At 42.7% G+C, this 13007-nt stretch overlaps 1 protein-coding gene across 2 annotated transcripts; it reads left to right on the top strand.

Annotated features, from left to right (window-relative positions):
* Nucleotides 1–622: 622 nt before the first annotated feature.
* LOC308302185 (pre-mRNA-processing factor 39) lies at nt 623–12938 on the top strand. Of its 2 annotated transcripts, none has more exons than XM_080746428.1 (15): nt 623–694; nt 2599–2840; nt 3760–3885; nt 4594–4712; nt 5127–5294; nt 5648–5828; nt 6383–6487; nt 7902–8019; nt 8639–8784; nt 9219–9345; nt 9711–9982; nt 10378–10562; nt 10816–10890; nt 11227–11404; nt 11582–12938. In XM_080746428.1, the coding sequence occupies exons 1-15, from the start codon at nt 628–630 to the stop codon at nt 11651–11653; spliced, it is 2181 nt and encodes a 726-aa protein (XP_080602554.1). In that variant the 5' UTR covers nt 623–627; the 3' UTR covers nt 11654–12938. The 2 variants fall into 2 exon arrangements, with proteins under 2 accessions (XP_080602554.1, XP_080602555.1); XM_080746429.1 differs by having other exon boundaries at nt 635–717; nt 2616–2840.
* The last annotated feature ends 69 nt before the right edge of the window (nt 12939–13007 follow it).

Here is a 13007-nt window from a genome sequence, read left to right as displayed (position 1 = left end):
ACATGACGGTGGCGTTTGCTGATCTGTGTCCGTAAATACACCAACCTTTAAATATTCAGTTAAACATTCGGGTACAATGAAACCATTCTTCTGTTCGAAATGTCAGGATATTTACAGTAGGGGGTTATTGTATGAGTTTGTTATTTTTTAAAGATGTACATTTTGCTGCAAGTTTTGTAGAGGGTAGGCATTTTATTTGGGGATAAGAATTAGAAATGGGACTTAAGAGGAGCCTGCAAATGTTACAATCAGGGTTGTCAGTTGTACTTCACAAAATGTGACCAAGAGAAAAGAAACTTGACCAAATGAAAGGAGGGAACCTGTTAAATTTGCTTGAATTCGGTGGTAATAAAATCTTCATTCCCACTTACAAGTGTCTTATTTTAATAGTCAAAGTGTATCTAAACATAGCTTAGATCAGTGGTTCTGTGGCCTAGATCAGCAGCACAAAACATGATGTAACTGGATAAATAAAACTTATGCATGAGTATCCAGCTGAGCTGACCATACTAGTGTAGCTCAGTGAATCATCTGATCCAAATAAACTCAGAATAGCAATGGGGTCAAGGGTCAGGTGATGAATTGTCGTCGCATTCGGGTGACGTCATCGTTGCAACTTTGGCGATCATGGCGACTGAAGGTTCAGAAGATCTGAGTGGCAACAACGGGCAGCCTGGGGAGGAAGAGTCTCCAGGTTTGTTCATCTAAATCAGTACGGTTGCAATGTAGGACTGGCATTTGATTTGCCATCAGTTGCTTTCGCTTCTGTTTGTTTTGCGTTTTTACCAAACTGGGTTTTCATTCAGATGTCCATCCATGCTAGCCATGCTAAGCTATGCTAGTACGTGTGAGGTGTTCGTGAGCTTGTACGCCATGAACGCGACGCGTATCGTAGCCTTAGGACTACATATTCATACAGTAACCTTGTGCAAACGTGAGAGGAAGAATTGCATGGGTTTAACAAGGAGAATTAGGCCTATAAGTGGTACTCTCCTCCACCATGACAAATGAATGGCCACGGCTCCTCTGCAAGCCTCAGTACTGTACTTACTGTAGTAGAGTAACATACACTTCCAGCTTTTTGTAACTCAGTTACATAACATAATGATATTTGCTATGTACAAATACTGTTACATTATCCAGCAAACCAGCCACTGCGTCTTATTATCCTTTTGCATAAACCAAGTGTGCATCTATGCTGACTGCTCGTGTTACAGTGTAATGCACTTCATAACTAGAAGCAGTGCTCTTCCGAGCACAGGTCTCCACCAGGCCACACAAATCGGCCTGTTATAGCGCCACCATGAGGCTGATTTAAAAAATGTGGGGCAGAGGTTCTGAATTAGCATCCAGGGAGTGTGTGTGCTCAGTTTGGCAGCGATCGGGCCAACGGCGCCGGAGATTAGCTGGTAACAACCAGGCCACACAAATCGGCCTGTTATAACGCCACCATGAGGCTGATTTGAAAAATGTGGGGCAGAGGTTCTAGATTGGCATCCAGGGAGTGTGTGTGCTCAGTTTGGCAGCGATCGGGCCAACGGTGACTGAGATTAGCTGTTCACAAACTGCGAGGACGCACGGACGGACGGAGGGGAAAACATACTCTCCCTCAGCCTTCGGCTGGTGGAGACAATAATGTTTCATGTTTTTATTTTCTCTGGTGTAGTGTTTACTTTCAAGTTGTATAATGTTATCTTCTTGTAAAGTTATTTTCTGGTTTCTCAACCAGCAATAACAAAGACACAATTTTAAAAAAGTTGCTTGAAGGTGCTGTGTACACAGTTCAAATAGTCTGGGATCACTTCACTTTTCGGGTTTGTAACCGGTCTGGAGCGGAAACCACAAAACGTCACGTTGTAGTACTCAAAGGACTACAATTTGCCGGAAAGATCAAACCGGATTCAGTTTTAACCCAAAATATTCCCCTGCGCTCAAGGACACACTTTTAGGGCTACCTAATAAACTCCTTGCGGAGACTAGTTTTGCTTTTGAAAAATTCGTTTGGTATGTGCATCTTTTAGTCCAACTTTTAGCGACTGGCAAGACTACACTAGGCCACTCGAGCATTTTAATAGGTATTGGGGAAACAAACAGAGGGAACCAAATCAAAGCGACGCCGCTTCTTCTAGTGGTTTCCGCGCTCTAGGCGGAAACCAAACAGCCTGTTGTGAACGAACACCAGGCTTTTTCTCAGAGAAAGCCTGGTGGGCGAGGTTACAGTTCAAAAGGTACAAGAAAGTTGAGGTATAGACCTATAACACATTAGTCCCACTTTTAAATGGCAGCACGCTGTGCAGTGTATTGGTCTACCTGTGCATATGATTTGTGTGTGCAGTCTGAATAATATATGTACTGAATTTCCCCCTTGGGATAATAAAGGTATCTATCCATCTAAGCAAGGTGCCAGTGTGCATGGTAGGCCCTATGTGTTTTAATATGAGTTAGGGTGGTAGATTTTGAGTATGACAGGCAGAGAGGTTGTTGGGGGAGGTTTTTGACGCTTGTCCAATGAATGCAGTAATAAAGTCTTGAAAACACTGTAAATAAAATGTAGGCTATTTATTTAACCAATTCTGTTTCATTTCCACTAACTGTCAGCCATGGAGACCAGTGAGAATCCTGTGCCTCCTCCGACAGAGATGTCAGAAGAGAACGGTGGCGGCGGGGCAGGCGAGGTCCCGGAGGTCGCTCCGGATAACACTTCCTACCCCAATGCCCCCACAACAGAGGATGAAGAGGGGGAGCTTCCTGTGGATTTTGAGCGTCTCTGGAAGGCAGCCAACGAACACCCCCAGGACTTCTCCAGTTGGACTGACCTACTGCAGTACTGTGAACAAGAGGTATGTATGTGGATTGTGGATGGTGGCATATTGACTGTGGGTTACACAAACAAGAGTACAACATTATCATTAATTGCTTCTGTATTGGTTAATAATCATGACTACTGTCAGATAGGTTACCTACAGTACCTAACTGTACCTAAGTATTTAAAGTATGTGTAATACCTGTCCTGCCTATAAATGAAGCTTATACATTCAGGCTTGAGACTTGAGAAGCTATATGGGGCTGTTAAGTCTGACATCATTTTGTAGGCAGAGGAGAACTTTTGGGGCCAAAAGGCCCCAGCACCCGTGAATCTTTTTACTATTTTTACTATTTACAATTTTTTCTTCTCTTTGTTGTTGAAAGGAAAGTGGTAGAATTATACTTTAGTCGTTATTTTTGTCTCAGATCTGTTGATATAGCGAGGGACAGATATTGACAATACATCTGCTTGGAGGTCTGACTACAAAATGATGTCACGGCTTAAAAGCCCCATAGAGCATCGCAGCGGAAGTGGATTCCTGGGGTCACTTAATATTCCCCATTCATTTTCGCCATAGACTTTTACAAAAATATTTATAACAATTATGTTAAGCCTCGAACCAAACCATCCAGGATGGAGGTGAATCATGACCATATAACCTTTTTTTCTATGAAAAGAACATTTTGAAAATCGCTAAACAAAGGGTAGTTATTAAATGTAGTATATCAAATAATGTAATATTAAAATATGTTTTCACATAGGATCAAAGGTTATATGATCATGATTCACCTCCATCCTGGATGGCTTGGTTCGAGGCTTAACATAATTGTTATAAATATTTTTGTAAAAGTCTATGGCGAAAATGAATGGGGAATATTAAGTGACCCCAGGAATCCACTTCCGCTGCGATGCTCTATAGGCAATGATAATTATTACTTTCCCCCTGTCCACAGAGTCACCTCACAGCATCGCGCAGAGCGCTGACGGCCTTCCTGGCACGCTATCCTCTCTGCTACGGGTACTGGAAGAAATATGCGGACTTGGAGAGGCGTGCGGGTCACAACAACAAAGCAGAGGAGGTAAGGGGCAGCATAGTGTCAAAATTGCAACCGAAGGTAGCAGTTTACCATGAGAAATGTCACAGCTTGTCCGCGTCCATGTAGACGTGTGCACATTTTTACGGTCTATGGGTTTTCCGCTCTGGCATCATGCTCTGATGTCACTGTGATGTCAGGGGATGGAGATCGCTGATGTCCATATCACTGTGACATCACTGTGACTCTGCCACATCACTGTGACTCATCAGAATGGTATAGATCGCAATTAGCAATGACTGAATGAAAATTCTACATCTGACCTCACAGACTCAATGACCTGTTCTGACATCCTTCAAGACTCTTAAGTTGAGTCTCCCAATTTAAAATGCAACAAGAAACTTAAAGACCCGGAAAATGGATCTTACTATTGTGACAAATGCCATGAAGCCTTTCGAAACTTTAAATACAGACTTCTGCTGAAGGTAAAAATTTAAGAATCTGGGGATGAGCAATGGGTGACATGCTTCCAGGAAACAGCTGAGGTCCTGCTGGGTCACAACATGACCCAGCAATCACTGGCAGATTTCAGAGAGAATGACAACACTGCATTCGAAAACACTGCAAAAAGTAATCTCAACAAGTCGTGTCTTTTTAATCAAAGTCAAGGCGGGCGAGGTCGCTTGTCGTCTTTCTTGAGGCGTCTTACTAGTTTGTAATACTGCTGTGTGGGATCTTTGTGTGATATTACAGGTGTGTGTGCAGGGCCTTCAGGCTATTCCTCTGAGTGTAGATCTGTGGATCCACTACATCAATTTATTGCTGGGCACATTGGACATGAACCTTCCGGACTCACCCAAACGCATCCGAAGGTATACACACATTTGTCATTTATTTCATATTTTAAAAAAATATATATATTAGAAGGTGGCAGAATCTCATTTACAAGCTGTCTTGTAAACAAATTATCCATGATCATTATGTCTGATTTATTCACAGGCAAATTTCCATTGCCTTAACATTTTTATAAGCTACCACCCATATAAACAAACTCCCTGAAAGTCCTTTCATAAAAAACGGTATGTTATACTCATAATAAATCTCCCCACATTTCAAAACTAGCAGATTTCCAAGTTCTCGACGCGTCGCATTGCGATGCGTTGTGAGCTTGTAGATCAGATACCTTTTCTACTTTTTGCATGACACCATTGTATGACTAAGTATGGAATAGGGCTTAAGTGGTCAACACGTCTTGTATGGTTGTAAACCTCTTTCCTTTATTTCAGTGTGTTTGAGGATGCGGTGGCAGCGGCGGGGGTGGACTTCCACTCGGACCGTTTGTGGGACCTCTATGTGGAATGGGAGAAGGAGCAGGGAGACATGAAAGCTGCTGCGGCCGTTCTCGACAGAGTCCTCCTGGTCCCGACCCAGCTTTACAGTAGCCACTACGACAAGTAAGCTGTTTGTGCACGTGATTTTATTTGACACAGTCCATCTCATTGCCATGGCAACCATTTAATTCTCCTCAGGATCCAGAAACATCACTAATAAATACAGTTACACATCTCCATTCAGAAACATTGCCATTCAGAAGATTGACTTCCATTATTTTAAATGGAGGTGTCACCTAACCTAAACCCTAACCCTAACCTCAGTGGGGGTATTTCTGAATGGGGATGTTTCTAAGTGGGGGTGTTTCTGAATGGAGGTCTGCCCCCAATAAATACAACCAATCATAAAACTAATCTTTATGGATGGCACCCCTATCTAATGTTCTTCTTTCTTCTTAACCACCTCCAAACCTCAGGTTTAAGGCACACCTGAACAACCACGAGCCCAAGGAGGTCCTTCCCCCAGAAGAGTATACAGAGCTGAGAGCTACGTGCCGCCAGAGCCAGAAGGCGGAGCGTGCTGAGCAGGCCCAGGAGGAAGAGGAGGAGAGGCCACCGGGTGAGGAGGAGCCCGCCACCCCTGAAGGCAAAGACTCTGTGAGTAACAAACAACCTCTGGGATTAGTGATGGGCAATCCCGTTCATTTCAGTGAACGGATCATTTCGTTCACGTTCACGCCACGGTAATGATCCGTTCAAAAGATTCGTTCAAATGATTCGTTCAAATGATTCGTTCATAGCGCGATCGCCCCGTGAAAAACACAATCGCGGGAGCGTTTTTATTACGTCGCGAGTACAGCCCGCCGTCGCGTCCTATCTGCCGGCCGGGGCTATTAGGGGGAGGGGCGGGGATGAGAACGAAAGTGTGAATGACCCATTTCAGGGATTTGAAGGAATCGTTCACGAGTCATGCTAATGATTCGATTCTAATGAACGAATCACTCATGAACGACACGTCACTATCTGGGATTAAGTAGCATTACTCCCTGGATGCCCTGGTGGCTTTATCAGTTAATAAGTTAACGTGGGTTTGATTCCCGGATTAATGTCTGCATTCTTTGCCATCACTCTAATAATCTTTGGGTTGTTAAATTGATAAATGTAGCAAAATGTTGGATTTTTAAGTGCTTATAAATGCCTTGTTTATTCAGGAGGAGCTGATACAGAAGATAAGAGAGCAGGTTCTGACTGTAAGGGACAAGGTCTACCAGCAGAACGAGGGGGAGGTCCGCAAGAGGTGGCATTATGAAGACAGTGTGAGTCATGGTTTCCTGGTCTTGCTTCTCGCTCTCCTTCTCTCTCCCTCCCCGTTTCACTCCCCTTTCCAGTGGCTATCTGGTCTCTGCCTGGTTTTGTAATTTATGCAGTTATTTAGCAGATTAAAAAACAATTATGTGCTAAAGAGTATCATTTAAATGGCATACTTTTCAGCTCTGCAGATAAAACAATGTAAATATTAAAGGGGCCCTGTCACCTAAAGGGTTACTGTCACTTTAATATCATCTTAAAAAACAAGTTAATATTTTTATGATGTCATTGTGGGGATGCGCAATTATAAGCCAATCAAATGAATTGTCTGTATAGCCTGACTGTATGACTACTTACTGTACTGGTTGGCTGTTGTTGGGCAGATTACACTGTGACAGTTTCAGACTGTTTCAGGACCCACACTGAAGAGAGACCACATGAACTACTGTATCATCTATACTATAATTAGAGAGAGAGGTCAGTCAGTCAGTCAGTCAGTCAGTCAGTAGGTCACAAAATGCATTATCTATTCACTCGCTTCAGCGACTGATCTCAAATTTAACATGGCATTGGCCATTAGCATTATACACACGGTGACGGAGCCCGAATTTCATTTTTCCCAAATTCTAGCTATTTATTAGCGTTTCTTCACTCTACAGCTCTACAGCCTGTTGTCAGGGTTACGGTCCGTTCCTCCAGGCCATGGGATCTGTAGCCCCGGGCCCCCACACACCTCTCTCACAGTTAGGAATGTTGCAGTCTCTCTCTCTCTCTCTCTCTCTCTCTCTCTCTCTCTCTCTCTCTCTCTCTCTCTCTCTCTCTCTCTCTCTCTCTCTCTCTCTCTCTCTCTCTGCATGGGTCACGCATGCAACGGGTGATGTGTGTCTCATCTTCCAACGGGTATAGAAAAATCATGTGGAGCAAATACATCCTCATACTTCTATTCACCTAATTTTGCTGTTAAATTATTTGTATCCATCATAAATATACACTCCTCCATGGGCTGCTCCTTACATTATGATGCTCCCACATATTCTCACGCACGCACCATGCAGTTGCAGTTACTTTCCCCATAACCCACACTCTGCACGTATTTTGCAGCACATATATTCGAACGGGTAAGGTCTAGTACTATTATAATTTTGGGGCGTGACAAATGCCTTTAAATAGCATAACTAGCATTAAAGGGATAGTTCACCCAGGAAAGAAAAAACAAATAAAATAAAACGTTTTCTATGGATTACTCAGCCCATGGAGACTTGAATTCATTTGTTTTTGTCGCATTCTTAAGCCAATAGTTTAATGACCAGCAGTGGAGACACAAAAGAGCCTGCTTTGTACCCTATGGAGACACAAAGAGTCTCCTCAAATTATTGGCTTAGGAATGTGACAAAAACAACAAAATCTCTGTCCCTCCTGTAGATCAAGAGGCCTTACTTCCATGTCAAGCCTCTGGATCGAGCCCAGCTTCGAGCCTGGCACTCCTACCTGGACTGGGAAATTTCTCAGCTAGACAAGGACACCAAGGACCCCAACCAAGGTACTGCAATGAAGAGGGCAGTAATGCAGGATATTCTGCTACTGTATTGATTTTTGAAGCGGTGAAAGCCGCTTCCAAGGAGTGGCTTTGTCTGTCCCGTACAGTCTGTCCCATAGGCTTCCAAGGAGTCCCGTGTCCGTGTCATGTCCCGTGCATGCAGTATTGAGGATTGGTCAAGCTTCACATGACAATTCGGCCCTCCAGACAAAATCATTCATTCATTAAGAATTCATAAAAATATAGAACTAAAACACATAGAAAGTATAGATCTAGAACACAGAATGTATAGATCTAGAACACAGATTTCATAGCTCTAGAACACATAGAATAAAAATTCACCGCTTCACTTCGAACGGAGGTTTGATTTTTTTTTTATAGAATGATTTTCTTTTCTCTCCAATTTAGTCATTGCCAATGCTCTTCAGTCAGTTAAAATGTAGCATTTGCAACTGAACTACATTTGAACGATTCAATCTCGACAGACAATACTAAGAAACTGTGATAGCCATCAAAGCATAATGTGAATAATTATTCTCTTCCATTTTTATGGTTCTATTTTACATCTGATTGCATGGTCTTTGATGACACTGCTCAAAGCCTCATCATCTTCTCATCCTAGAGCCCAACCAGGAAGTAGAGGAAGGATCAGAGGTCAAATCCCAGGGTGAAGAGGAATCTCAAGGTCCCTCTGATGATAAGAGAGTTCGCATCCTGTTTGAGCGCTGTCTGATTGCCTGCGCACTTTACGAGGAGTTCTGGACCAAGGTAAGCGAAAGTGTGTGAGTTTAACTGTTAATTTATTTCACTCTTATTTGATTTGATTTCCTGTCCTTAACTTGGATTTATTTTGATTCATTTTGTCATAGGATTTTATGGATCTACATTTAGAAAAGCATTAATTTTTTCAAATGCATTTCATGTATGATTATGATTTTGTGATGGGTATATTTGCACTTAGAATGTAAGAGGAATTAACCCATTTAGAACGGGTACACATTTTGTGTATCATTATTTTATGCTTTAAAGTGCCGCGCTGCGAGCTCGTAGATCTGCTATTTTTGAAAAGTCGTGAACATTAGAATTTTGACCCGATTCTATAAGTGTCTTTTGAATCCTTCTAATTCTAGGCCTAAATGGGTTAAGGTGTCAGCTTTGGCCATGTATCTCCACCTAATTGTGTTTGTGTATATATTCCTCAGTATGTGCATTACCTGGAGGCTAGAAGTTTGGAAGAGGCTCGTGCTGTGTTCAGACGAGCCTGTGAGATACATCTGATTAACAAACACACCATTCACATGCAGTGGGCAGCCTTTGAGGAGAGGCATGGTAAGACATGCACATACACATCCAAGTCAAACTTTGTTTCACTGGCCCTCATTTTCAATCTCACATAGAAACTCTACCTTTCAGAAATTACATTCTAAATTTGTTTCTGAAATTTGTATTTGATATACATGTATACAGTATACATAGAGATACTTTTGCATAGAATGATGCACATAATGTGCTTAATGTCAGAATTGGGCAGTGATGTTATATCCACAAGAGGGCACTCACCACCAATTGTAGGTTCAAATTATTATCTTTTATTAGAGCCTTACTTAAATACAGATTTTTCTTTTTTCTATAAAATGTGTTTATCTTGGATAATAATATAATATAATAATAATGAGGGTAAATGTCTCCGTCAGGTGACCTGACTGAGGCTCGGCGAGTCCTGGAGGCCCTAGAGACAGCCCTGCCGGGATTAGCTGTCGTTCGGCTCCGCAGGGCAGGCTTGGAGAGACGTGCAGGCCGCTTGGATGAATCAGAAGCCTTGTTGCGAGATGCTGTGAGCCAGTCTATAGACAATCCTTCACTCCATGCCTTCTACTCCATCAAGTTAGCACGCCTGCTGCTGAAGCTAGGCAGAAACCCATGCAAAGCCCGGGGAGTTCTACAGGAAGCCCTGGAAATCAGTCCCGTGAGTAAACGTGCACGTGCACACACACACACAGACACACACACACACACACACACATACATTTGCTAATTTAAATTTCCACAGAAAAGTCCATATTTGGTCACTACCTCAAAGGAATGTCCTCACTCTTTCACCTCAGACAAAATCATCCTTTTTTTTTTAAAGATTTGTTTTTGGGCTTTTTATGCCTTTATTGATAGGATAGTAGACTGACAGGAAATGGGGAGAGAGATGGGGAATGACATGTGGCAAAGGTCGTCCGGACCGGGAATCGAACCGGCAACGCCAGCAGGCATCATAGCCTAGTATGTGGTATGTGCCCTGACCACTAGGCCAGCGGACGCCCCCAGACAAAATTATTCTTTACTATTATCTCTATTGTCTCTCTGTAACAGGACAACGGTAAACTGCACATGAACCTGTTGGAGCTGGAGGTGGCAGGGGAACTGCGGGGCTCTGCCGAGGGGGTGCAGGAGTGTGTGATGCGGGCACTGTCCGCGCCTCTCCCTCCACGCACCAAGATCCTGTTCTCCCAAAGGGGCCTGCAGTACGCAGAGGACTACGGAAACTCTATCCAGAGGTCAGCGTTTATACAAGTATAAAATGTAGCCCAAGATGATTCACCATCGTCTTCATTTGGAGTACAGTGTGCGTGTGGCTTGGATGTTTCTCCACTGCTTCTCATGTGTCACGATTGTGTGACCCTGAAAATCCAATCACAATCACTGCTTGGTCCAGTGGAGGACTCAGGACTATGGATTGCCCTGCAGTACTTTTCCTTGTTAACCCGAGAGGTGTGTTTTTTACAATGCCCCTGTGTCTGTCCTCTCCAGTGTGCTGTCCATTTATGAGGAACACCAGAAACTGTTGAAGGAGCTTGGTGGGAAGAAGAGAGGAGCAGAGAACGGGTGAGAGGGGATGACTAACTGGAGAGGACATTAAAAAGTCAGTGAAACAATTTGGTTTCCATGGTTGATGGATAGCACACATGGTTTGGTTTCCCCAACGTAATATGCTGTCTTCTCCAGTCATGACAACAGCATGCAGTGCTCGTATTGATTGGCCAGGTATTTTGATGTTATTTTTAGCTGCTCGATTTGTATTTCTTTTGCTGAAAAGAAGTTTGAAATTAAGTTCACAAGCAATTTTCCCTCAAGTTCATGTTTCTTAAACATTTATTATTCATATAAAGTGGAAGTTTAAAAGAAATCTGTAGACTGACTGATTCCATGATCAATTGACAGTGACAGTGAGGATCCAGAGAAGATGATCAAAACAGATGACATTTCAGCTATCCCTGTGACCCCGCAAGTCCCACCTACCATGCCACATGTTCCCATAACCACGCCTCCTCCATCTATGATTGGTGCCGACGTGACCACCCAGGCTGCTGGCTACGGAGCATATAGCAGCTGGTATCAGGTATGAGCCACACTACTGCACTGACAGAACTATTGACACCAGTGGAAATAACGGAGATAACTAATACATACTATCTGGCAGACTGCAAGTAAATTATGAGTAGCAATATCTTAACTTATTCTGTGTTTCTCATATTGAGATTGTCTATTTCATAGTGTAATTTCCCTCCTCTTCCAGCAACCCCAGTACGGCAGCTATGGGTACCAAAACACCTGGAATTACAACCAAGGCTATTATCCTCCGAGCTAAGGGGAGGAGGAGGAGGGCAAAGACTGACACCAACAGGCTACAGGAAGGAAGTTCACCCAAGATTACCTCCAAAAGGACCAACCAATCAACTGAACCACTGGGTCTTTCTGGTCTTCATTCAAATGCTGCTAAAAAAGCATGTTTGCAGCTTTTCTTTTACATCTTTATGACCCTCCCTGCGATTACCTCACTGATGTGGATTTGTGGGGAAAAGGGGAGGGGGACTGAAATGGATAACTGACATGTCCTGTCCGTTCACATTCTGAAGAAAAGTGGTTACTTGGGGAGGAAAAATGCAAGCATCTTGTCCAGACACAGTATTGTTGTTAGGTTAAAAATATGTACCAACTTGAGCCTGCTTCCCCAATGCATCTGCATTAGGTTCATCTTCAATCATTGGTGTTCGATTGAACAGAGATAATCTTAGCACTTTGGTGTTTTGGTAGAGGGTTAGTTCCTGTCCACAGGTTTTAATGAAAGCTATTTTTGTATGATCTATTCTAGTAGGAAGTCAGCACCTTTGCCCTCATTTTAAGCTGTCCACATTAATCAACCACACAAATGACAATATTGCGTGTGGTTGGCTTCTTGCATCATTCCATGAAGTAGGCTAGTTTGTTTTTCTAATGTATATAAAGGTTTTTATAGTGTGTCATCATGGCAGTGTGTTGTGCGTTTTGTCAATGTTTGTGTGCGCAATCCAATGCTCCTCAAATCTTTGCAGCTTAAAAGTGACTAGTCCATGCTGGTTAAAACACACGCATGACTGAACAAGTCATTTTGACCTTTTTTTTAGATTTATAAATGGAACTAGACCGCTCAGGAAACACTCAAACATATTTAATTCATATTTAGAAAACGTCTCAAAAAAGACTTGGCTTGCATGTTAAGGAAAAGTCATGAAAGGGCACATTTCTGAGAGTTTCCTGAGCAAACCCATACCACCTCAAAATCCCAAAATCGGGCTCAGTCATGCGAGTGTTAAATGCTGAGCTACAGCAGTGAGAAAAATACCCCGCTATGCCATGTCTACACAGGATTTATTTTCAGGTTAAAGCGGTTTCTGTGTTTTGTTGGTATTGTGGCTGCATAGCTTGTGCAAACAGCTGGTTGAACAATATAATTGTCAGCGTCACTCAATCCACTGATTCTGTTTCCAGTGGAACAAAAGGCATAGGAAACAAATCAACTACACTGTAAATGCTTGGTAATAATTTTAATATTGGAATTGACTTGCCTGTTGCTCTTATGTTGTTAATAAAGATGTTTGTAAAATAGCACAGTACTATATTGACAAGACTTTACATGGAGATGAGTGCATCAGGAGTAGTTCATCCCCAAAATGACTTTTTTC

This window comes from Nannobrachium achirus, assembly GCF_963921795.1.
Source record: "Nannobrachium achirus genome assembly, chromosome: 17".
In the NCBI taxonomy this organism is placed as follows: Eukaryota; Metazoa; Chordata; class Actinopteri; order Myctophiformes; family Myctophidae; genus Nannobrachium; species Nannobrachium achirus.
Note: the sequence above shows the minus strand (reverse complement) of the source record. Positions and strands in the feature narration are given on the sequence as shown.